The sequence below is a fragment of the Sebastes fasciatus genome, chromosome 24, assembly GCF_043250625.1.
Source record: "Sebastes fasciatus isolate fSebFas1 chromosome 24, fSebFas1.pri, whole genome shotgun sequence".
In the NCBI taxonomy this organism is placed as follows: Eukaryota; Metazoa; Chordata; class Actinopteri; order Perciformes; family Sebastidae; genus Sebastes; species Sebastes fasciatus.
Genome location: NC_133818.1, coordinates 14197903 through 14224187, shown reverse-complemented (window position 1 = coordinate 14224187; position 26285 = coordinate 14197903). Strand labels below are relative to the sequence as shown.

Sequence of the window (26285 nt, the reverse complement as noted above, 5' to 3'; positions counted from 1 at the left end):
ATATCGTAACCTTTGTTAGACCCTACTAGAGGATCCTGCTTTTCCCATAATGCAGCTCAGTCGTCCATTCGTCCCTAAAGGAGACAAACACAGATTGACATGTAATACAGTTGCTCTCACTTGGATAAATAAACTACAATCACCACCTCGTGGTTGTATATGTACACATATATGTTATGTGTGATGTGTGGCTGAAAAGATATAGACACCCTTTGCTTTTAGACGTAAAACCACCACTATAAACAGTTGCTTACTTGTGTTTTATGCCTCACAGGTGACGTCACGCTGCAGCACGCTATAATAAATGACACAATGAGAGGTAAGGTGTGAAGTGTTTTGCATGGGGTGCATGATGCGAGGCCTCTGAAACAGCAGTTTAGCCACTAAAACTAATAATTAGACATGCATGGTTTTCTCTCAGTGCATAGAGCTAATGCATCATCCTGACGTTACCCACAGTCCTCGCTGTGTGTGAACGGCTTCTACTCAGGAAGAATTGTTTTCTACCAATAGTATGACCACCAACTGTTCTCTGTGAACTCTTTCACTGTTAAATAATCATGAAGTGGTACAAGTCTGAAGACCATCTTGGCGGTTTTAGTGTTAAAAAGGGCTCGAACCTGTACGTCTGTGTTTTCTGTGTATGTTACAAAGGTCCTAGAGGTCCTGACGCACCAAGCTGTCGTCTCTAGTCTGCCCGTGTTGGAGTTTTTTTTGGCCAATTCAGCACGTTGAATCAGCGGCGGAGCCCGTCGGTGAGAGAAATCACTCTGATTGGCAGCTTAAACTAATCAGTGCACGAGAAGAGAAGCTGAAGTGAGGAAAGCAAGCCAACAAGTAAAGTCAAGAGGACACACACAGTCTAATTTTTCATCTTCATCTCATCTGATCACGAGAGAGTTAGTCAGAGTTATTTCTTCTCACGCAGGAGCAGAACGTACGTGCTAACTGGCCGTCGGCTGTAGTCTTTGCGATGTGTTCGGGTGCAGCTCGGTGGCCAAAACAGAGGCGACGTGAGACAAAACAACAGGCAGCCTTCGTTGCCGCTAGTTCTCTAATGTCGGGTTGGTGTGTCCCCAGCTTTATGCGCAGGGGAGGAAACAAAAGGTATGCTGTAATGCTGATATCATGCATGTGATTGGAGGAGAGTATTACCCATAGAGTCCAGTAGAGGGCTCCGCCTGTGCTTGCAGAACTATCGTTACAATATCGTAACCTTTGTCAGCAGTGTCTAATCCTAAACCGATCTGGATCAGCGTGGTTGGGTTGAGATAGTGTCACGGCAAGGCATGCATCCATCAGGCTCCACCCACTGTACCTGTAGAAGGCGGAGCTTGTGTGAGGTAGAGCGAAGGTTACGATATTGTAACCCGAGTTCTATAAGCACAGGCGCAGCCCTCTACCAAGCGGGGCCCTGTCGCTCCGGCGCCGCTTGCTGAGGAGGGTGTAAGATGCAGAGAGCGATGGACGCTGCTTTAAATACTGCACATATTCGGTAGGCACGTCCTGATTGGCCGGCTACGTTTATGCAGATCTCAGTAGGCGAACAAGTGCATGTGATTGGAGGAGAGTATTACCCATAGAGTCCACTAGAGGGCTCCGCCTGTGCTTACAGAATTATTGTTACAATACCGTAACTTTTGTTACTCCCTACTAGTGGATCCTACTTTTCCCATAATGCAGCTCAGTCGTCCATTCGTCCCTCCCTGCTGCCTGCTCGTCTTTTTAACTGCATGCAACCATTTACATTTCCACCAGCTGAGTAAACGTCTTTATAGCATTCACATCTAAATGTTCATCCACAGCTTCTGTCTGAACATTCAGTCATTCTCTCTGTGTGTGTGTGCGTGTGTGTGACAGGTGGTTAATTCTCCCATCTGACTCAAATGGGTTACGATGTTAAAGAAAAATAAGCCAAAGGATTTATAGTTCTCCTAAGATGTGGTGGCAGAAAAGAAAAAGTGAATTAGCTGCACAAACAAAACAAGTTTGAGTTTATTTGTTGCGGCGATAAAACAGCAGCTGAGTGGCAATAAAGAAAAATACAGTTGATAAAATGTGATGGCGGAAAAACAAGATGGAGAAAAAGATGCAATCGATCATCTGAACGAGTGAAATTAAAAAAGCAACAATGGGGCTGTAGAAAGATCTTCAGATGAAAATAAGAAAATCAGGATGACAGGCGGAGACACGACGCAGCGCTGCAGAATCCAAATGACCACGTAAACAACTCAGGCATTATAAGATTCTTATAAAATATACTGGATTAAATGCAAGGGGTCCTGAATTACCCAAATTAGAACTGTCTTTATTACTGAGTCCAAGAAAACAGAACCTGTGACTGTGTATATTTAGATGCCCTGTATACTTTCTGTCAACACTCATCTATGTAATTCCAATAAAGCACCTTGCTAAACTAGACAATACACAGTATGTGCTTGATTCCTACTACCCTTGTATAGTATATTACCAGGCAGTATCGCTGCATATATACAGAGGTATAGTATCAAAGGAGTTTACACAATATAAGATTTTACAATTATGATCATACTCCAATAAGACTGGTGCAGACTGAGAGTGGGAAATGTGTGTGAAAGTACTTTAATTAATTTCTTTATTTATAATTATAGTTTATTTTACTCTATTTTATTTAATCAGCATATTATTGCTGATCATTAATATCTCTTTATTCTATTTTATTTTGTTAAAAATTCATTATTTTAATACAATCTGCTTATTTTGTGTAGTTTCATAATTTGTATTTATTTATTTTTATTGTTAATTTTTATTTTTAATGGATTCATTAGGTTTTCTAGTTTCATATGATACCAGTATCAGGCTTTTCTTTTGCCTTTCTTTCAGGTATTTGCCGGACCTTTTATGGACATTTTTCAGACTTTTTTCTGATATTTTTCAGACTTTTTCTGACATCTTTAGATATTTTTCAGACTTGTTTCAGGCATTTTTCAGACATTTTTGGGACTTTTTATTGGATATTTTTCAGACTTTTTTTGCACAAAAGCCCTCACACATTCACATATCTGGAGGTCAGGAGTCAAGGGACCCCTTTGAAAATGCCCATGACAGTTTTTCCTCAACAAAATGTAGTGCAAATTTTGGAGCATTATTTAACCTCCTTTATGACAAGCTAGTATGACATGGTTGGTATCAATGGATTCATCAGGTTTTCTACTTTCATATCATACCAGTATCCTCACTCTAGATTTAAAAATACCCGCTACGACCTCTTCAGCTTTTAATAAGATGCAGCCTCACATTCTGATTGAGAGGCTTGCATCTCATTTTAACCTACCTCACCAGCTTTTAACATTGGTTTTAAACTTCTTAACAGACAGAACACAGCAGGTTTTAGTTAATGGTATTATGTCTAATACCTCGGTCTCTAATACAGGTTCTCCGCAAGGCTGCGTCCTTTCGCCATTGCTTTTTATTTTGTACACAGATAGCTGCAGGTCTTCTAAGGAGGGCAGCTTATTAGTGAAATTTTCAGACGACACTGCACTCCTGTCGCTCCTACAGGGGGCAGAGTCAGATCATGGCTGCGCTCTTCCTGCCTTTGTCGAGTGGTGTGACAAAAATTATCTTGATCTTAATGTCTCAAAAACTAAAGAACTTGTGATTGACTTTAGAAAAAACAAGATTAATCCCACTCAGAGTATAATTCATGGCGACGATGTTGACATCGTGCACTCTTATAAGTACCTGGGCACAGTGTTTGACTCTCATCTCAAGTTCGATGTAAACACTGAGTCCATTGTTAAACGAAGCCAACAGAGAATTCATTTGCTGCGGAAAATCAACTCCTTTGGTGTGAGTAGATCTATCCTGTGCACTGTCTACTTGTCATATATTGAGAGCCTTTTAACCTTTTCATTTATTTGCTGGTTTAACGGTTTGTCTATGAAGGACAGGAATTGCCTAAATAACATTGTGAAAGTCTGCTCCAAAATCATCGGAGCCCAGCAGAGCAACTTAAACTCTCTCTGGGAGAAACGTGTCCTCCAGAAGGCCAAAAACATTATTAATCACAACCAAATCCTGTCTAGTGAGTTCACACTACTGCCTTCAGGACGGCGCTATCTGCCGCCTCACAGAAAGACAAACCGCTACTCCAAGTCATTCATTCCTTCTGCCATTACACTGCTGAACGCAGAGTAACTATCATGAATGAACGACAACAAAAAAATGTTTTATTTACTTTGAATGTACAATTATTTTGCACTAACCACATAACGGTTGTCTGTGTTTGCATTAGGTACATTCTTGGAATACAATTTGCGATGTGCAAATACTCTTGGCACTTTATTCTATTCTAATTATTTATTTATTCCGTTATTCTTTTATCTCGTCTCGTTTTTATTCTTGTATTCATTGTTTTTATTGCGAAGATTTTTAATTTTTAATCTTGTACTTTTATTGTTCTGCACCTACCCATATGCCACCTACTGTGTTCCCTCTGTCAATGATGATTGTGCAGTATGAATGTGTGTATATGTTTCGGTGTACTGCAGAAACTGAATTGCCCTTCGGGGATAAATAAAGCTCTCTGTATCTGTATCTGTATCTGAAAGATCGATTGTGTGTGTGCGTTATTATTAACTTTGATAGCGTTTATAATGACATCTGATACGTGTGGTATTTCTAAGTGTTCACGTTATCTTCACTCTGCCCATCAATCTCAATATGCAAATAGGCAGACTTTTAACTTTTAACTTACTGTAATTACTATTTTAATTACAGTAAGATTTGACAAGTCAATGACAAAACACTCAAGTAATTACAACACATTCAGGATACATGTAAGAGAAATACTATAATATAAAAAGCATGGGAGTGGTCTTAACTCCGTCTTTAAACACAATGAAACCAGCTCACTGCGCTTGCGTCTTTAATTTGAGTCTTTAGAACTTCTTACCTCTGCTGATCATAAAAAAATTTGAACCTGGAATCGCCGCTTGGGGGCTCGTCCGGGATAGAACGTCCATGAGGCGAGGTAAATGTAGGCTTCGTGTGTATCTTGTGGCATTTGAGTAACTAACTAGTTGACTAGTCCTCAGGTTTATTGGCTTTGGTATTTTTGAACATTGATTTAATAATGTCCTTTTTCATCGACCTGTTCTGCCTCTGCGTCTGCAGTTGGGTCCTCAACCCTAATGCCTCGCACACACATCTGGAAGCACACTGTTGGCTAAAATACCATTGCATGGTGTAGTATTAAGACAAGGATGTTTGGCCCTACAGTGTATACTCCCTTATTTAGTCATTGTTTCACAAGATTTACAGAAATGTTTCTCCTTCCTGTGCATCACATCACTACCTCCTCTTGAAGCAAATGAAAAACATAGCAAACCTGTCAGCTTTCTCACCCATTTGGAGTTCGCACCTCAGGTACTGCACGAACTGACAGGTGATCTCTGCGATGTGCGGCGTCGGAAAACACCAAAGCAGCCGCAGATGGAGACGCACTGAGAGGAAAAAACAAGTGATCTCAAGGACTAGCACTTTAATGTGGTGCATGTGTGATGTCGGCTAAAACACTCCGATCATCTCCAGGTAATAAAAGCTCCTCATCAGTATTGTATCCATAACCGGGTGAGGAAGAGCTGCTGCTGTCATGTCTTCCTCCTCTCATCGCTGGAAACATGTTTCTATGCAACATTAATAAGACTTTCTTACAGAAGAAGCATTCAAAAGGGATGAAACTATGAAGATGTACATTGTGTTGTTGCCTTTATGAATGTATATCTGCACTCTACACTGGAGACAGAGCAGCAATGTTTCGCCGCGGGGCATGCAGTCAGGTACTAAACACTGCACCGCATTTTTCAAACAAGGCTATTTTTAAACTCTCCTGCAAATTTGCAGCCTCTCTGGGTGATTACCACCAGAATAACTATGCTAATTGTTTAATAAGCGCACTTTGCTCTGCATCAAAGGAGAGATTTTTGCATATTATTTCCCGCAAGTTCAAAGCTGTCGTTATGCTGAACAAATGGCCCTGGCTGCTTTTTAAATGCACCAGAGAGAGAGCAGGGTTAGAAGACGGCCATGTAATTGCGTAATTAAAACAAGGTTATCAAAGTCGAAAGTAGCACTTTTGTCATATATTTGCTATTAAAAAAGCTATAGGCTCCTTCAGTGCTCTGTGCCCCAGGCCTTACACATCTTAATTGGGCACCGGTGTCAAGTACTTAGGCGCTATCTAATGTGATTTAATGTATTCACTTTCTTCTAGACACAAAACCCCCAGCTACACAATGAGAAAATCACTTTTTTTGTGCGCGTCTTTGACTAAGTCCTCCAATTGTCCCCGGCTGATTTCTTAATTCAGAGGGAAAATTCAAGCCAAGGTTGATTGAGTTGGGTCTCTAATCTCTTTCTGCTTTGAGAGGGTGGGGGGAAAAACACTCTGCCTACCTGCCATGTGGCGTCTCCTGGGGGGGGGGCGCGAGGAAGGAGCATTTTTTTTGGCGTGACAGACACGGCGTCGGCCTCGGCTAAGGAAGCAGAAACCCCTCGGAGGTCTGAGTTGACTGGCAGTTAGTCGACAAGGTCACGATAGCAAAACTGGCTGCATGGCTCAGAGCCACCGCATTAATCCTCTCACTCCGCCTGCCTGAGCCCACTTCTGACATTTCAGCCACTCGATTACATCACATCTGGCCCTGGAACGGCGGGAAAGGAAGGCATTTCTCATTTAACATTAACCCTTTCACAAAACCTTACATATATAACTCATAAATTACCCATCAAACCTTCATAAAATCATTACAAATCCTAACCTTGATCCCGAACCAGTCTTCCAGAGAGACCCCTGCTTCATTGATTGGTTATTGGCAGGTTCTTTATGACTTGATAACCTCCCTTGGGACCTCGTATATTTACAACACAACAGGGGCTGTTAGTAAAAGGTCTCGCGGCGCCAAAATATTCATCCTTTTGCCGAAATAGATCGTCCCTCATGAGCAATGAATCATCCACCCACCGTGTTATGTCAGATTTTTTGCAAAGAAAGAAAGTAGACATTTCATGAATAGAATCACTCTCTCTCTCTCTCTCTCTCTTCCTCCCTCCATCCTGTCGTCCTCCCGCTCCTCTCTTCTTATTTTCCTCAGTGTTTAATGTTTAATTTAAACCTCCAGTGCAGAGCAGAATCAACAACAGTGTGTGCCACCTGCAGCAGACAAAGTTCCACAGCGCCCCCACATGGCCGTGAAGGGGATGTCCCCTCCACCCCCCACAACCCAACCCCCCCAAAAAGGCCAGACATGGAGGAGAGACAAGCCTCCTGTTTGCTAAGGAGCTGTACGGCGCAGCAGGCACAGTTCAGCCATCGCCAGAGGGGCTTTGCTATGTTTAGTCAGGAAGCCATTCTGTAAGTTGTCATTACGTCCTCACCAATCCACCCCCCCAACCCCCATCTCTCTTCTCCTGTGATAGACAGCTGGCCTGAGTGTGTACAGAGGGAAGAGGAGAGAGGAGAAGGGGAGGGAGGGCGTCACATCACAGGTATGATTTTAGACATCCCTGCTGTGCAGACAGATATGAGGCCTCTGTAGTGAAGGCCGAGGCCGACAGGGATTCTCAGTTGATGCTGTCATTTATAATTATGAGGGGCCGGCGCGCCGCGGCCGGTTCTAGGTCGGTGTTACGTGCCTGCAGGGCCAGACAGGCCTGCAGAGTTTTCTCCTGTGTTGTTCTGCCCCTCCTCCTTGTCTTGCAGGTGCTTCCAGGATAAAGAGTTAATGGAGGTGATTGGAGTCCACCTGTGCAGAGTTTGCCAGCTGCAATTAGCTCACACTAATTCCATCCAGCCAATCGCTGTCGTGGGCTGCCCATAAAAGAGGCACACTCTGGGCTCTCTCGCTCTCTCTCTAACTCATTTGTAATGAGGTATTTGTATGTTGAAGTCTCTTGTTTCCAGTGGGAAAGGACAGATAAGGTTTGTGGTAAGGAGGTAGAGGGCATAGGTAAGTCTGGGGTACCCTGTACACTTGCACGTAGGTTGTTTCATGTCTAGAAACACTAGGTTTAGTGGTTGTTGCCATCTCATGTATGTTTTGTAAAACTGCTGTTAGTAGAGAAGTTAGTCAGCCTTTTTGTTTGTTGTGTTAAAGAAGACAGATTTAGTTAGGCCTAGTTTTGGTTTCTTAATTTTGATTATTTGGCAAAACTATATTGTCCCTACCTCCCCCACATTTGTGAACCTTCCGTTGAACTGAAATAAACTGTTACAGTTTGAAACTTCACGTTGACTCTGTTTTAATTTGGTTGTTGTTTAGTTATTGTTCCACTTTGTGGACGTAACAGTCGGCTTGGAAAGGCTCGGGGCGAAGGTGGCTCGCGGCCGCAGCTTTACAGCGCTCCCCGCCTGGACCTAGCCGCAACGTGGACAAAGGGCTCGCTGCGCCCTCTCTCCCCGCCAGGGAGGGACGGGACCCCTTGCTCCCGGTGCGACTGTCGACCGGGGCGGATTGTTCTCAGTGCAGCCAGGGCGGGGCTCGGCCCACGTAAAAGGCGCCAGGGGTCTGCGGCGATGTCGGCAACCCACCCGACCCGTCTTGAAACACGGGCCAAGGAGTCTAACGCACGCGCGAGTCAGAGGGTGCAAGCAAAACCCCCGTGGCGCAATGAAAGTGAGGACCAGTGCGCGCCGGCTGAGGTGGGATCTGTCAGTCAGAGTTAAACTGGTGGGGGCGACAAGTGGGTAGAGCGGGTCGTCCTTTAACCACAAGGTTGGCGGTTCAATCCCCGGCTCCTACAGACTGCATGTCGAAGTGTCGGTGAGCGAGACACTAAACCCTGAGTTGCTCCCCGGGCGTTTGCAGCAGCCCACTGCTCCTAAAATACTTAGGATGGGTTAAATGCAGAGGTCACATTTCATGTATGTACCTGAATGTACTATGACAAATAAAGGTTTCTTCTTCTTAAAATTTTCCAAAGTTAAATTATTATTATTATCATGAAGTAATGCAGTGCTGACTAGTAAAAAGAATCAATAAAATGATTGCAACATGGCCAAACTAATGTAGACTTGATGTGTACTGTGATGGATTACACAACTCAAGCACCTTCCAAGAGGCTGCTCACTGGTTTTCATATCCCACTGACATGGAAAGATGTCATGGACAAATACATTTTAAAAAATCAAATACTGCAAAGGCTGCTTTTGAAAATGGACGGCAACAAATGTAAAGCATACATGATGTGTAGTTAATGAGATAAACATTGCTAACACAGTGGTATGGCTCTGTTATAGGTGAAAACTGGCCTGATGCACCAGATAAATTCACTTTTTCCCAAACTGCCATCTTCCCCTAACTGTTACGGCAGTATGTTTTCTGTGCTGTTGTCCCTTTTCTCTCTCTAGCTCTGCCCAGGTGTGCTGCACTGCTCAACGAGGTGCCCAGGTGTACTGCATTTGCTCAACGAGGTTAGGAAGGGAAGTGCTTAAAAGCTCCTGTGCCAGCAGCAGAAGAGAGAGGCTTCTGGTGTGAGGACTGTTGGTTCTGCTGCCTCTCAGCTTGTGATTTTTGTATGGTCTTTTTCATATTTCTTTGTTAATAAATCCTCTGGATTTGAGAGTTTTTTAAAGGTGTCTTCCGTGGTAGGTTTGGGTCAGTCTTGGAGTGTTGTTCGCCCCAATAGGGCTGCCCAAGGGTGGGGCGTAAAAATTGGGGGCTCGTCCGGGATAGAACGTCCATGAGGTGAGGTAAATGTAAGCTTTGTGTGTATCTTGTGGTTCTTGAGTAACTAACTAGTTAACTAACTAATACCAGCGTCAAAGCACACAATCTTTGGTAGTCAACGCCATGATACGGCCTGTCCTCAGTGTTATTGGCTTTTCCTTTTTTCGAGTCAAAGTCCTGCTGAGCCTCACTAACTTCTCTGCAACACACCACCACCATCAGATGGTACACATTTTAAGTTTGCTTCCATTGAATTATACAAACTCTCTTTTTGCTTTTCTTTTCCTTGCAAAATGGTCTCCGGTACTCCTTCATCTGGCAGCTTCTTCAACACACTCTGAAAGCACAGTGAGAATATTTGTATCCACTCCGACCGGCTGCAGGTTTACACAGTGTACTGCTGCTGGCCTTTATCTCAGTGGGACCGACCTGGTTCAATAAATGCATGTTCACTATAAAGACTGACCCCAAGTGTTTGCATAGGCTGAACACATGATGAGAGCTGGCAAATCCTGTAACATACAGCAGCAGACGCCTTTACAGTTTATTACCTGAGGCTCAGAATTATTTACTGAAGGTAGTTAACGGGAGCAATAAAAGCACCACAGTTTAGGGGTCAGGGGGGTAATCTGTGGATCACCTCTAACACCCTGTATAAACATAAATCACATGTTTATTACATAGTGTAACCTGATCAACACTACAGCTTATGATCCACCATTATCTTTTCTCTTAGTTTGACATGGAATCCATAAGAGTGTCACCAAACCCATCTACAGAGGAAGACACTGCAGTGTAGCACCACCATAAAGGATGCTGTGTGTAGTGTAGGATTATATTATAATTGTAAATAAACTGTGGGACTCTTGTAATTGCATTGGAATGCCGTTGCAGTGCTGTTAATGTGAAACCGCAACTACTAAGCTGAACATGCTTCCTAAATACTGTTGTTGTGCAGCAGCAGCCGCAGAAAAGTGGATAAAACACATCCGAGCAACAGCTCCCTATCTTAATCATCTGGCGGAGGCCTCTGACAGCTTCCTGTATCGAGCAGCGCCGCGGCGGATTAACTCGTTTTCTCTAAGAGAACACTTGGATGTCTTCATCCCCCCGCTCTCAACGGGTAGCTCCTTTCTTGTCTCTTTATTTGGAGACACGTTGTACAGAGGCAGCGAGAAAAATGTGCGAAAATATTTGCATCATTAGCAGGACTTGGCCGCAGGTGGTTCAGATGTCGAGCCGTCAAAGTGCCTAAAAGCCCAAAGTACAAATCAGCTGCAGGGAGCTTTCATGTGCTGTGGCTTTACAGCCTGAAATAGATGCGGGGCCAGGTTGTTGGTCGACTCTGCTGTCTGGAGCCGCAAAACATTTGAGCATTGTGATGAAGGTAACACAGCTTATAGTCTAAGTATATAGTATATACTGTAAGTCTAATGCAGTGAGGGCCAAAGTGCAAATGTACTACGGAGTATTACGGCCACATTGAGGGAAAAAATATCTGAGACTTCCAGAATAAAGTCGTAATATTACGAGAATAAAGTCAGAATATTAGGAGAAAAAAGTCGTAATATTACGAGAATAAAATCGTAACTTTACGAGAAAAAAAGTCGGAATATTATGAGAATAAAGTCCTGTTTTTGGATTCTCTGCTCATCATGAAGGAATGAGAGAAAAACAGTTTTACCGGGTTGAGTAACTGATAGACAGATGGTCATTTTTAATAAATATTAATACAACACTTCAGTGTTACATCCAGATGAAAATGTCTTATTGAAATAACATCAGGTTAAGGTTTTCCCACCGAGAAAGCGCATTAGAATAAACTTTTTCAATCATTATGTAGACAGTCATGTCCATATCAGAGGTGATGCCACCGGGTGAAGCAGATCAGGCTGAAACCTGCCGTCTGAGCAGACATTATTCTGACCAGAGAAGCTACACCTCCAGATGCCAGACAGGAGCAGATTTTTAAAAACAGCTCTTCTAAAAACAGGCAACCCTTTCTGACACCTTGTGTTCCCCCCTCAATGTAGCTGGGGGCATCCGACGGCAGATTCAGGTCAGGCAGCCGGCAGCCCCTCTGCTCTCCTGGGTAGACACTGTAAATGAGTAAAGCTTGTTTAGCACCGCTGCTCTGCCTCATGTCAACACCCACATCAGTCAGAGCTTCACCTCAGACAGACCTGATGCTACTGCAGCTCCCCTCTCATATTTACAGGTGACTGCAGTGATATTCACAGTGATGCACCGTCAGCTCCGCTTTAAGCTTTACCTTCAGCCACTACTCCGTGCATTGTGGGTGGTCATTCCATATCGTTGAAGCTCTGTGTTGTTTCCTTTTGCTGCATCCCAAAGGTCCAGATTGGGCTACCACAGATTTCTATTTTAAAGTTGCCTACCATCACTGTGGTGCCTTTATAAGATGTTACATATTAACTTCTTTAACCCGATGAACCCGGTACCGGTCCAGCTGAGCTTTGTGTTACTAATTTGAGGGAACAAGTTACTAATTTGAGGGAACAAGTTACTAATTTGAGGGAAAAAGTTACTAATTTGAGGGAATAAATTACTAATTTGAGGGAACAAGTTACTAATTTGAGGGAATAAATTAATAATTTGAGGGAACAAGTTAATAATTTGAGGGAACAAGTCACTAATTTGAGGGAACAAGTTATTAATTTGAGGAAATAAGTTACTAATTTGAGACAAGTAACTAATTTGAGAGAAAATTTTACTAATTTGAGGGAACAAGTAACTAATTTGAGGGAATAAGTTACTAATTTGAGGGAACAAGTTACTAATTTGAGGGAACAAGAAACTCATTTGAGGGAACAAGTAACTAATTTGAGGGAACAAGTAACTAATTTGAGGGAATAAGTTACTAATTTGAGGGGATAAATTACTAATTTGAGGGAACAAGTTACTAATTTGAGGGAACAAGTTACCAATGTGAGGGAACAAGTAACTAATTTGAGGGTACAAATTAATAAAATTTTCTCCTAGGGGTCTAGGGAGGCTCCGTACTTTCCCATTATTTCTTGATGTCCACTGTTACTACTGAAACTGAGATCATATTCTCTGCCGTGATGAACTCCTCAGCAACATGTTCCCACAGAACATAAGACATTTCCCTGACAAAGGTTTAGAATGAAACATGATCCATGAATGTTGTACAGAGGACAGTCTCATTCAGCGTGTTCTAAAATGCCTTTGACCTTTGTGGTTCGGTCTCATTTTATCTTCGCAAACCGCAGGCCTTCACAATATGTCTTTCACGCCACCCTGGGCTCTCCACACCTTATCAGTTAGAGCACAGAATAATGGTGCAAAAAAAAGGCTCTCTGTTTGAGATTGATAGAGGAAGGGGAGACAGTTTTTCCCCATCAAACACTCAGGGCTTATCTGAGACGCTCATCTCTCTCTCAAGAGAGAGAGAGGCGGTTGGGTAGCGGTGGGTACGCTCTGAAGAGCACGTCTGGCCCCAGAGCCGTCCTGGCTGTTTGACTGTTCAGGAGAGGGGGAGATGCATTCAGTACGGCTGCTGCTGGAGAGCAGCGCTTATTCATTAAACATCAGGGGTGACGCCTCAGACGCTGGCTCTGCTGCTGCAGCGACAGATGGCCAGACAATCAGTGCGTCGCTGAAACAAGGGCCACTTTGCAGGCAGAGCGACCGAGTGGTGCTCATCAGAAAAAATACGCCGACTCAAATTGCCCTTAAAATGACATCGAATGCCCTCGTTGTGTGAAGCCGGGCTACTGTGCCTTAATATGGTAACTGTAGGCTCAGTGCAGGTGTCACTGAGTCAGTTAGACGATTGATTTTTTGCCACAAACCCTAAATTATGTTCAGTGCCGACGTTTGTAATACTCTCCCTTTCTATAATATCTGGGGAAAGGGAAATATCATGACTATAGTCAAATAGTGAACGTAAATTGCAGGTTTGTGACAGGAGGAAAACTCCGGTCTCCTGCATGAAAGTCAGATACATAAATACACACATACATTTCAGGCACAGTAGCTCCCCTCTAGTATCCATTGGGCGGCATGCATACAAGCATGTCAGGAGCCAAGCAGTTCCTTGGAGTAGTCCATCGGTGTGCAGGCTAGTTTGCTTTGTCTGCTGGTTCACTTCAGACAGTTTGATCAATATGTTTTCTGCCTGTAAAGGAGGTTACGTGCCTCAATTAATACTGTATGTAAGTATGCTTCTTCAATCTGCAACTTCACACTGGAACCTTTAAACAACTTGGGTTTCAGTTGTCCAGCCTGTGTGTGTTTTGCACCCACAAACCACCGCAGAAAACTGAAGCAGAAGCATTTTGCAGTCTCTATCAGGATTTGTCGATGAGAATGTTCTGCAGTGCTCTCCTCAGAGACAGACTGTGTTCTGGTTGAATCAGCTTCAGGGTGAACTTCACAGAGAAACAGCTCTGTTCTCTGTATTTAAGGGACATTTTGCTGATATTGAGCTAGTCTTTTGGACAATCCACCTCCAGCTGTATCACACAGTCTCTTTATTTACATCTCCTCCTTCTTATCTCTGTCGATTTGATAAGAGAACGTTCCGGGAAGACGGATTTTATCTGCCTCCACCGTATCGCTGTACGTCATGTACAAACTGTCCTTATAGTGTGTATGTTCAGTCTACGGTTGTTTGTTTGTAACAGAAGAGTTTAGTGAAGCAGTTTGGGGCCAGATTGTTTCCCTCAGAGATAAGAGCCAGGACCGCAGGTTTTAACTGTTCAATACTGAAACACAACTTTGTTATTAATATAATGGTGCATAAAATCCTCCAGAAATATGGAGTTGTTATTATGTTTTTCAGTATAACAGCTTCACATTAAGCAAAGAGCGGTGACACCTGACTGCCTTTCCTTCTGGAAATCGATGCATTTACGCTAGAAAACGTGTAAGAATCATAAACGTGAGCTGATTTTCTGCAATGATCCCGAACCCCAATGGATGATCCCTTCCTGGTTGGCCTACTAAAATACGTCATTCCTGCAGTTGACATATTTCAGTCTGGATCAAAGTGGTGGAATCACTGATCACATACAGTGGAAACCGCTATATACAGTAGAGATCACGGAGTTCTGGTGCTGCTTGCACGCTGAAATCATGACGGGAAAAAGAGTCAGTTTCTCCCTCCAAGCTTATGACAAACTGGCAAATATGAGCCTGAACTGGGGCGTTCCTCAGGATACTTTGAGAAACAGTCATGGTTGCTATAGAGATGGAGACAGCACTTGTGGTTGACACCGCCCTCGTCAAGTAGATTGATGATGCCCCGGTTGACCGGGCCTACAGTAAACTATTCTTTATATACAGCACTGTAATGTATTATAGTGTTTTTGAACACAGTACGGTAATGTAATTTGTGTTTGAAACAACTGTACTGTATTTTGAAACAGTCAATAAAGTTCAGTAAATATATAAAATGTCAGTTAAATGATAATCTGCATGAGAAATAAAGAAAGAAAAAAAAAAAAATCACCTGACTTCCTCCTCTGCTCCAGATGGACATGAGTGATAATTACTACCTATAGAGGGCCTCATCACTTGAATGTAATTTTGGTGATTTGCTGAAACAATCTTTGAATTTAAGAGGTGCTTATTATTATGTTTAAATGAAGCAGATTCTATCATTAATCTGATTAAGTTGAGTCGACTTGATTTGAGCAGTAGGAGCTGCCCATAGAGTGACCTTTAGTTTCAGAACGGGACGCAGCAGCCTCGGTTTGGATGCCTGTCTTTGGTTATTATATTGGGATTACATGAGCATGTATTTATAGTTATGAACAGAAGATTTAAGTACAATCAAATGTTTTGATGCAAACTATAAAATGTCCAAAACTACTAACCAATATGACGGAAGCTGTGATGAACTGGAATCCTTTAACACATTTTAGCTGTCACTGAAAGTTTAACGCAGTGAGTCAGACAGACTCGCATCTATTATTATCATAATGCAAAAAAAAAAAGGTTGCGTATTACTTCTGGGACCAATTTTGAAAGGGGAGCGATTTCACTTTCAAAGTAGTACTTTGCCTCCATTAGATCACATCTCTTATTTCCTTTCTGCTTGTAAAAAAAAGGGGAACGGAAATGTTGTTGTTTTTTTGGGGCAAATTGAGGCAGATGGATAATGAGAATAGAGCTGGCTGGCCTCGGGGCTCCCGTCAGTCTGGATCCCTCAGCTGTCAGGACTGCAGCCCCGTCCTGCTGTGTTTGCTGGTGGAGATGAGAGCAAGAAAAGATCAAATCGGTTTTGTCGGAGATCAAACACGGTCTGTCCGATTCAAGACAACTCAGGGTACCAGCTAGTGTTGTGCTTTAGATGGCACTGAAAGCACGGAAACCATGCTGTTAAAAGTAGCCTCATAAATCTACATTTTGTTGTGTTCATAGAAGATATGTTTCTGTAACAGGTAAATGCTCAGTGGATGCTTTCTCACACTAATACTGGAGGCCTCATTTCTCCACATCCTATCAGAGGCTATAAAGTCAACAACATGGGTCACAGCAAACATAAAGTCCACCCTGGCTTGATTAACCTCACTGAAAGACCCTCAGATTCTGTGTGAATGTCTGCCTCATTGCTTTACCTCCTTGTTAACCTATTACCGTGGGTGTTTTTCACAGTAATGAAGGCTCAAAGAAAGACTTTTTATTCTACATATGAAGATAAAAAACATTTCCTAACTCTTAACCTGACTCTTTCAGTAGAGAGTGAATCAGTGGAGCTTAATGAGCGTTTCAAGGCTGTCTAATAGCCCTTTACCACTGCAGCAACTTGATCAAACAGAACTCATTGTGAACGGGTCCTGGAACTAAATTACACTCAGGAGATGTAAGGTCCACAGAATGGTGAGGTGGTGAATTAATTAATTTCAAACATTATCAAATGTTATCCTAGACATTAAAACCAGAATGTTATTTATACTTGTCCATAAGGACCTTTCAGCTGTAAAAGAACGTCCCCACCAGGGTCTGAAAATCCACGGGAAGCCACTGGAGAGGGGCTAAAGAGACGCATGTGGCTCCGGGGCCGCAGGTTGCTGGCCCCTGGTCTAGTGGTAGCCCACCAAGCGTCCAATGCTGGGAACCGGGTCGCCTCTCGCGATAAAAAAACGCCCCGGTGGACACGCACCATTAGTAACATTACCTGTTAGCAGCCGGTGGGCAGCACAGTCCTGATTGGATAAAGAGATGAGATATGAACGCTAACGGAGGTGCCATTGAGTTGTTATTATGAGGCGTTCAAAGTCTGTCTGAATGTATATAATGTTTTTTATGTTAAATATATCGAACATTGAATGACATCAGATCTAAAATATTATTCCTTCATTTAGCGCAGAGATTTCAAAAAGTGGCAGATAAAAGGAAGTGAAAAAAGTTCATTTCAGACCCTGGTCCCCACACATGCAGACTCCCATTGAGGAGAGTCAATGCAGGCTCATTGTGCAGCTCAGAGAACGGACATGCTCTTTCAGGTTAATTTGCTCCATTTTATATTTCATATCCTCCAGCTCTCTGCAGCATACAGCGTGCGTTTGGATATGCTGCCAGTGTTACACATTCAAATGTTATTCTGCCTCATACGCTCTGCATACACGAGCAGGCCTCAGTGAACAATAATTAAGCACTCCGCTACTTGATGCTGAATTACTAGTTCTGCGCCCCCTCAGTAAAGTCATGCAAGGATGCCAAATGAGTCAGTAATTATCTAATGAAAGCACGCAAGTGAGTAAGCATTCATAGAAAGTAATTCACCATTAGTTTTTAATGATGATCCAAATATAGTCATTATTATCTAATGAAACAGTAATGGCAGAAAGCAGTTATTAATCTAATGCACTCTAACCTCATAGTTCACATCACTGATGCTGTTCTATCACTGAGCCACACACCAGATAATACTGTAAACAAAATACTTTGTTGGGTCTCTAGATTATAGATTACAGTCTAAGACCTGCTCTACATTAAAAGCGTCTCGAGATAACTTCTGTTATGATTTGACGCTACATAAAAATAAATTGAATTTAATTGAATTGAAAGAAAATATGAATGCTTTTTAGTCCTATTTAGAACAAGGAGTAGTAGTGCACTATAAGTCTCGTGTGGCCGAAATGAGTATTACAACAACAAACATTCGTTGGATGTGCACCAAAATGGTCCTGAATTTTTAACCTTGCAAAACTTTATCTTAACTTAGAAAAATTATTCGCCTCCGGAAAGACATTTTTTTCAGCTGCTCTTAAGTCGTAAACACAGAAGAGAAAACAATTAAGATCCGATTTAGAAAATAGATCACACACAGAAACATTTGTCTGAATTTCTTTTTCACTTGTGGGAGCTTTTCTTTCTAATGAAGTTGATAATGCTTTGCTTAGTCCTTTCTATTTCTTAGAGCACCATATCCCTGTAAGACACCATTGATCCACTGCAACTAGATGAAGTTGTTTTACTGAAATCATCGGTGTCTTATTTCCATTTTCTCCTCATAATGTTTCTTCATTTTGAAAGAGCAACGGCCGATAAAGAAACCCAAACACTTCACCGACCGACGGTGTGACTTCATCACCCCCTCACTGAGGGACAGACTTTAAAGGTCCCATATCGTGCACATTTTCAGGTTCATACTTGTATTTTGTGTTATTTTGTGTATTATGCTGTAATGTTAAAAAAAAATATTTTCCTCATACTGTCTGTCTGAATATGCCTGTATTTACCCTCTGTCTGAAATGCTCCGTTTTAGTGTATTTCAATGGTATTGCAATGGAATTGCAATGGAATTGCAATGGAATTGCGTTGCTAGGCAACAGTTTGGGTCCATGTTTACTTCCTGTCAGCTGATGTTATTTACATACACTGGCACAGGAAATAAACCGGGACACATTTGGAATGTTTACGTTTAAAACCGTGTAATGGTCTAAATATTGTATATTTGACATCACAAATGGACGGAAATCCTAACGGCTTGTTTCAAATGCACTATTAATGAATACAGGCTGTGTGTATTTCTCCGTATATTGAGCGTTTTGATAGTTTAACAGTATTTATATAGCACTTAAAGTTGTTTTATAATGTAAAAGACTAGACACTTTTTACAATATGGGACCTTTAAAGAGCTGGCTCTGCTTTGCTGTGGTCCAGCCAAAAATACCAATGAGGAAACGGCGAGAGTTGGAAGATGGTTTTAGCTCAATAAGCTCTCATCAAATGTCACATTTCATCATATCTGCAGGACGGGGCAGGAGGTATTTTAAGGATTATGCTAGGGTGTCAAGTTTTTTTGCACATTCTTTCAGATATAAATATTCATCAGATAGGTGGTTTTATATCAAATATATCCTCTTGCCATTTTCTCTCCATCACCTTTTAGCAACCACTTCATATTTAATTCTCAAATTCATGCTCATAATTCCAGATTCATTTTAACAAAACCAAACATTCCCAGTATTCCCAGTAGACATTATTAAGAGCTTGTAACATTTCATTTATGACGGGAAACAGAGTCGTGTCCGTCACGTCAGAGTTAGACACCTACTGTCTTCGTATTAAGAGCTCCTAATCCCCATTGATATACTCTTCCTCTACTTAAAGATTAAATTATGCAGCAGTAAAAACATATTTAATGTCCCTCTTATGTCCCCGTCCTCTCTTTGATTCCTCCCTGAATATACAGGGGAAAGGTCATGGAAGGACGGGGACAAAGAGATATTAAAAAACCCGACAGGAGTTCTCCCCACTGGGTAGACCATAATAATATCAAGCAACTCACGCTCCCCACCAACACCGTCTTCACTTCTCATTGCCCCCCATCATCATCATCATCATCATCATCATCATCATCCTGATAGCACTGCAGCTGCTAAAACACCGGCCAGGAGGCAACATTAAGAGCAGGAGGAGAACTTCTAGAGAAGGAGGGTTAGACATGAAATGTGGTGGTGGTCAGGGGGGGGGGGGTTCAGTTTGCAAAGGCAAATTACATAGTTGGATGACCATATTACAGCATGGCTGACTTCAGCAGATGGGAGAAGCATTTATGAGACAGGTAATGGTGGCGCAGCACACTAAAACACCCACAGACGGGAGTCCCATCCGTGCATCACATGACTTATGTAGTTTCTGGTCAAGAAAGAAACCATGTTAAAGCTACAGTTGCTCATCATGCTTCAGGATATCAGTGCACACAGGCAGAGGCATCAGTCATGGTATGATATTTATAATCACCTCAAGATGATTCTTGATGATTTTGGTGACCTTATGATCTTTCCCCTAGTCCGGGGTCAGCAACCTTTACTATCAAAAGAGCCATTTTAGGCAAAAAAAAATCTGTCTGGAGCCGCAATACATTTGAGCATTGTGATGAAGGTAACACAGTTTATAGTCTAAGAATATCGTATATACTGTAAGTCTAATGCAGTGAGGGCCAAACAGCAAATGCACTACAAAGTATTAGGGCCATATTGAGGGAAAAAACATCTGAAATTTCCAGAATAAAGTCATAACTTAACGAGAAAAAAAGTCGTAATATTACGGGAATAAAGTCATAACTTTATGAGAAAAAAAGTCGTAATATTACGGGAATAAAGTCATAACTTAACGAGAAAAAAGTCGTAATATTACGAGAATAAAATCCTAACTTTATGAGAAAATAAGTCATAATATTACGAGAATAAAGTAATGACTTTACGAGAAAAAAAGTCAATGACATGTAAAATTACTACTTTAAATTATTAGGCCTTTATTTTCATAATACTACGACTTTTTTTCTCATAAACTTCTGACCTTATTTTCATAATATTACGCCTTTTTTTCCTCCTAAACTTCTGACTTTATTCTCGTAATATTACGCCTTTTTTTCTCGTAAACTTCTGACTTTATCCTCATATTATTACGACTTTTTTCTCGAAATCTCAGATTTATCTTTTTTCCTCAATGTGGCCCTAATACTCCATCGTACCGTCGTACCATAGACCTACAACAATGATAAATAAAAATGAAAATGTAAAAAAAAAACACAGTTATTCATTTCCATTTTTAAAAAAATCCACAGGGAGCCACTTGAGAGGGGCTGAAGAGACGCAGGTTGCTGACCCCTGCACTAAAGGAAAGGGAATCCTAAAGCAGAAATAGACATAGATAATAGATACATTCCTGAAAGTTTGAAATCTGGAGAGCTTTCCTGGTGAATAAAGTGTCATACCAGAATTAAGTGTGGGGGAATCTCTCCTTTTCTACTGATCACTGAAGTCATTTTAATAAACTTAGTCCACGATAGCAGATCATCAGCTGATATCTCCGAACACATTCTTTGTTAACATAATTACTTAAAGTCTCACTCATCAAGATAACTCCTCGAATCCCATCAGGTGAATCATCAGAAGCACTCCACATACCTTATCTGTCTGACTGAAATCCTGTTTAAAGCCTCTCTCTGTGTGTCTGACAGACAGCTTCAGAGGAGAGCCGGTATCACGGTGGAGCGCCAAATAGTTTCACAGCTTGAGGACGCAAGTGCAAATGTTAGGCCACCTCTGTCTAAATCAAACGCATCTTTATTCCATCCATGCAGCAGACAGTCTGAAAAAAAGAACACAAGGCCTCAGCATGAATACTAATAGCAGCCGCTCTGCTCTGCATTGCTAATGTGGTCAGGAAAAACTTTCAAACTAGGAAATCACTGAATGTGCAAGTTATGTCTGATTCAAATTAATGTGCTTGTATTACACATTCTGTGTCTTTTAAATAGCTTCTGATATGCAGAATTGTGCTGATTTATTTAGTCCAGAGGAGGATAAAAGCCACGCTGAAGGAGAGCTATGTCAGGGTGAAATACAAAAATGTGTAGGACAGACAGGACTTCAAAGCGAGCAGAGCTGCTCCACCTGCAGACATTATTTAAATGAAGGAGTCCCAAAAGTAGTCCCAGCATCCAGCCAGGACTCTCTGCTCGCCAAGTGTGAACACTGAGGGCAGCTGACTCACTGTGGAGTATTTTAAGTTTATGTTAGTGGGACACGTGTCTTAAGTTTCTCCTTCTCCCCCCATGACACCTTTAACCCAAGTATAGCCTTTACAGCCAGGCTATTTAAAGGACACGTACAGTATCTGAACAGTGTTGAAGTGTACACTGGAAGGTGTCGCTGCTCCTATAGCGTTGTTTTTGGCTCCTTTACTTACTTACTAATATTACGGGATATAACTTTATTCTTGTAATATTTCAACTTTTTTCTTGTAAAGTTATGACTTTATTCTCGCAATATTACAACTTTTTTCTTGTAAAGTTATGACTTTATTCTCGCAATATTACAACTTTTTTCTTGTAAAGTTATGACTTTATTCTCGTAATATTACGACTTTTTTCTCGTTAAGTTATGACTTTATTCTCGTAATATTACGACTTTTTTCTCGTTAAGTTATGACTTTATTCTTGTAATATTACGACTTTTTTCTTGTAAAGTTATGACTTTATTTTCGTAATATTACGACTTTTTTTCTTGAAAAGTTCTGACTTTATTCTCGTAATTTTACGACTTTTTTCTCGTAAAGTTATGACTTTACTCTTGTAATATTCTGACTTTTTTCTCGTAAAGTTATGACTTTTTTTCTGGTAATATTACAACTTTTTTCTTGTAAAGTTATGACTTTATTTTCGTAATATTACGTCTTTTTCTCGCAAAGTTCAGACTTTATTCTCGTAATATTACAATTTTTTTCTTTTAAAGTTATGACTTTATTCTTGTAATATTACAACTTTTTTCTCGTAGAGTTATGACTTTATTCTCGTAATATTAAGAAATTTTTTCTCGTAAAGTTATGACTTTACTCTCGTAATATTACGACTTTTTTTCTTGTTAAAGTATGACTTTATTCCTGACTATTACGACTTTCATGGTCATTTAATAACGTTTCAGCCACCGCAGTCATCGCCGATATTACAATTCTTCCATAGGTGAAGGGCTTTTTGTGTTTCATTAGGATGTGCGCCACTAAACAAAGGCTCTTTGCTTCACTGGCCTTCTTCGTCAGTTTGGTAAACACAGACTGTCGTTTTTTAAGACTAGCTGGTGATTGATAAATAATCCCAGTGTATCTTTAAAAGCACCATCTATTAGCTATACTGATGACATGGTGCAGATCATCTCTGGGGGTTTTTTCTGGGTGCTCTGCAAATCTCCTGCAGGGCAGTCTGCCATGAATTGGATTATGAAATATCTTGAGTGCAACGTTGACATTTTAGGCTTGAAAGGGTTAATCCTCTGGGAAGGTTTGATGCGATCAGGACATTTTTATGGCAGTCTGCCCATTTGATTTTGATATCCCTTGTAATATTTGTGACTGAGATGAAAAAGCCTATAGGGTTACCAGAACATTATGGCTCCCACATTAGGTTTCAAGATAGGTTGCCGTAATAGACCTTATATGTTGATGGGAGGGATTGTTTGACCTGATGTGGGCTGAGTGAAAGGTCAAAGGGGTCACCAAATAAAGGGGATCATTGTCTATGCGGTAATGTCATGGTTGGCTACTACATTGTAAGATGTGTTTCTCCAGATTGATGTGTTGAATGGACTAAATTTTCATTTTTATTTATCAATTTATAGAAATCGCCAAATCACATGTGGAGTCATCTTTGGGAGTAACTTTTAATACAGTTATATTCTAAATGAAATGCTCTTCGTGAATTTTGTAGATTTTAAAGACATTATTCAACTTATTTATAACTAATATACTAAAAATGTTGGATTTTATATTATAAAATAAGATAGAACTTTATTAATCCCGAAGGAAATTCTTGTGCCAGAGATTGCTCAAAATTAAAACACGTCAAGTGTATAAAATAAAAAAAACTTACTATTTCTAGCACCAGTGCCCAATAGAATAACAATTATATAAGATACGTTTTGTAAAATGAGTAAATAAGATAAGTCAAATGGAAAAGGTAAAGAAAGCTAAAACAAATATGTAATATTGCATATGATGGACAATAATATTGCAAACAATGACCATATTGTTTGCACATGAGAATGGAGAAAATTAATACAAAAAATTGTTGAATAATAAAAAATAATAAATTAATAAATATAATAAAATAATATTGTTATACAAAATTTTATTTTCAACTGATTTGGATGATTTTTGTTGTACTCTATGGGTGCATGGAGTTAATCATACCTGTCTGTATCACCACACCCTTCCTCACACATGATTGGCTGACGTCCCGAGGCAGCTTCGTTCTGATTGGCTGCATGTTGTCAACACTCAGCGGCTGTCTTCCAGCTGTGTCAAGGCACATGAACATACAGGAAGTAGGAGAGTCCAGCACAACACAGACGTGTCAACTAAAAATAAATGCTTCTTCGCTTTCTTTACTACAGCTACAGTTTTGATTTATTTTCATCTAGGACACATTTATGCTCAAATAAAACGCTGATATTCTCTCGCAAACTTTGATTTCACTTAGTAAAACGTCAAAATGCTGGTCGATGTATTTTATTTTGAAAGTCCTGACCGGATATCATTGGGAGATTCGCTTCCTGGTTGATGTGGAGCTGCTGGGTGAGGTCTGTTGTTGGAGTAAATAATGGAGGAAAGCAGTAAACGGGAGTCAGAGAAGCACCGGCAGTCGTCGAGTTAGATTTAAAACTCGCTTTTTAACCCGGACTAACAGGCGTTTATCCCAGTTTAGCTCCAGTGTTGCGGTGCATTAGCTCACTGTGGGTTGCTGGGTGCTAACGCTACATACCAGTGCACCTGTCTCCAGCCTCTTTGTCTCTCTGGTGGCTTCGTTTCCTCTCCCAGACATGTATGAGAAGGACTCTGTCTGCGTCCCACTTGGATACTTCTGAACCCCAAATAAGTCAGCTCGTCCCCCTTCCCCAAAGAAGAAGAAGAAGACAGACATGGCGTCCTCCAAAGCAAAGGTGGGAGCTGAGAGCAACAACTCCCTGAAAGAGACGAGAGGCAACGCCAGCTGTTCAGCTGGAGAAGCTGCTCCAAATAACCGGATGTATAGCCTCGATGAGCTGGAGACCGTCGCCACAGTGGGTGAGTTTTACACACAGACATGTCTCACACATGGACCTGGACATGTCCTGGATTCAGGACTCAAGTGTCTCCAGTGCAACATCCAGTAGTGTCCAAACTCCAGGTTAGACAGAAGAGTATGTAAATAGATCATTTAGTAATGCAATGTTGTACAAGGTAATACAGTAGGGTTGAGTATTAAAGGGAATGTCAAAAAAGTCGTAATATTATGAGAATAAAGTCAGAAGTTTACGAGAAAAAAGTCGTAATATTACGAGAATAAAGTCAGAAGTTTACGAGAAAAAAATCGTTACTTTACGGTAAACAAAGTCGTAATATTACGAGAATAAAGTCATAACTTTCTGAGAATAAAGTCGTAATATTACGAGAATAAAAGTCATAATATTACGAGAATAAAGTCGTAATATTACGAGAATAAAGTCAGAAGTTTACGAGAAAGAAAGTCGTAATATTACAAGAATTAAGTCATAACTTTAAGAGAAAAAAAGTCGTACTATTACGACAATAAAGTCATAACTTTCTCAAATCTCAGATTTATTATTTTCCCTCAATGTGGCCCTAATACTCCGTCGTACCATAGACCTACAACAATGATGACTTGTTAGAAACCGCCTTTTTTAAGCCACGTAAAGGCTTCATAATTCACCAGTGGGATATTTACTGACGTATTTTACATCGTAGAGCAAAACGTTAAAATCTCTTCAGCTTGTGTTAACCACAGACCTTACTTCAGACATCTAACTAAAAACCCATTGACTTCCAGACGACGGAACAGGAAGTGCAAAAAATGCAGACTCATTTCCAGGTTTTAGGACTCACTCCTGCATCACTCTACATACCCAACCTTGTACATGAGCAGAGCGTTCACACATCTACAATCTCTTACCGACTTAAATCTGCTGTTATCAGTAGTGTGAATCCCAAAAGCTACAACAACCAGTGACATTTGACCAATCAGCCCAAAGTGTAGTCCAGAACTTTAAACTGGGTCATACTGTAATGAATTCAGACATCATGTACAGACACATTTGCTTACGTGTTGATATTGAGATAAATGTGACAGCTCCTTCTGATAAAGATTTTACGTGACGTCGTCTGAACTGAACTCATATCAGGATATCAGTTGTTTATCACTGTCACCCAGTCACAGCTGACCTACTTTATCCTTTATCTTGTTGTCTTCTTTGTACATTTAGTTTGTATAAAGCTGGCTGAGGGTTGGTCCACCACCATCTGTACATTTAATCGTCCCATAGATTGGTGATGAGAGGTTAACGCCACGCTGCCGTAAAGTGGTATCGGTGCCGTTGTATCGGAGCCGTTCTGCGAGTACGAGCACAGTATCGGACCACAGTATCATCCATAGTAGTCATTGTCTTTCCCATGAAGTGTTGCGTTCAACAAAACACATTTGAACTCTTCCATCTTTACTGTCTGTTTAAAGTACTACACATACCACGTATCAGTCATGTTAATTGTATATGGTATAGTAATTTTGAGGGGCTAAAAGAA

General features: G+C 41.0%; 1 protein-coding gene and 1 long non-coding RNA gene across 2 annotated transcripts in view; both read left to right on the top strand.

Moving 5' to 3' along the window:
* Window positions 1-20082: 20082 nt before the first annotated feature.
* Window positions 20083-26285, top strand: part of LOC141763270 (uncharacterized) — a 71997-nt gene continuing 65794 nt past the window's right edge. Inside the window, exon 1 of the long non-coding RNA XR_012593065.1 lies at window positions 20083-20335. This is a non-coding gene — a long non-coding RNA (uncharacterized LOC141763270). The remainder of the gene's footprint in view (window positions 20336-26285) is intronic.
* The window catches only part of prkx (protein kinase X-linked), a 29025-nt gene continuing 26969 nt past the window's right edge, over window positions 24230-26285 (top strand). The window contains exon 1 of the mRNA XM_074627826.1: window positions 24230-24773. Within this exon, the coding sequence (XP_074483927.1) occupies window positions 24629-24773 (145 nt within the window). The 5' untranslated portion in view covers window positions 24230-24628. The remainder of the gene's footprint in view (window positions 24774-26285) is intronic.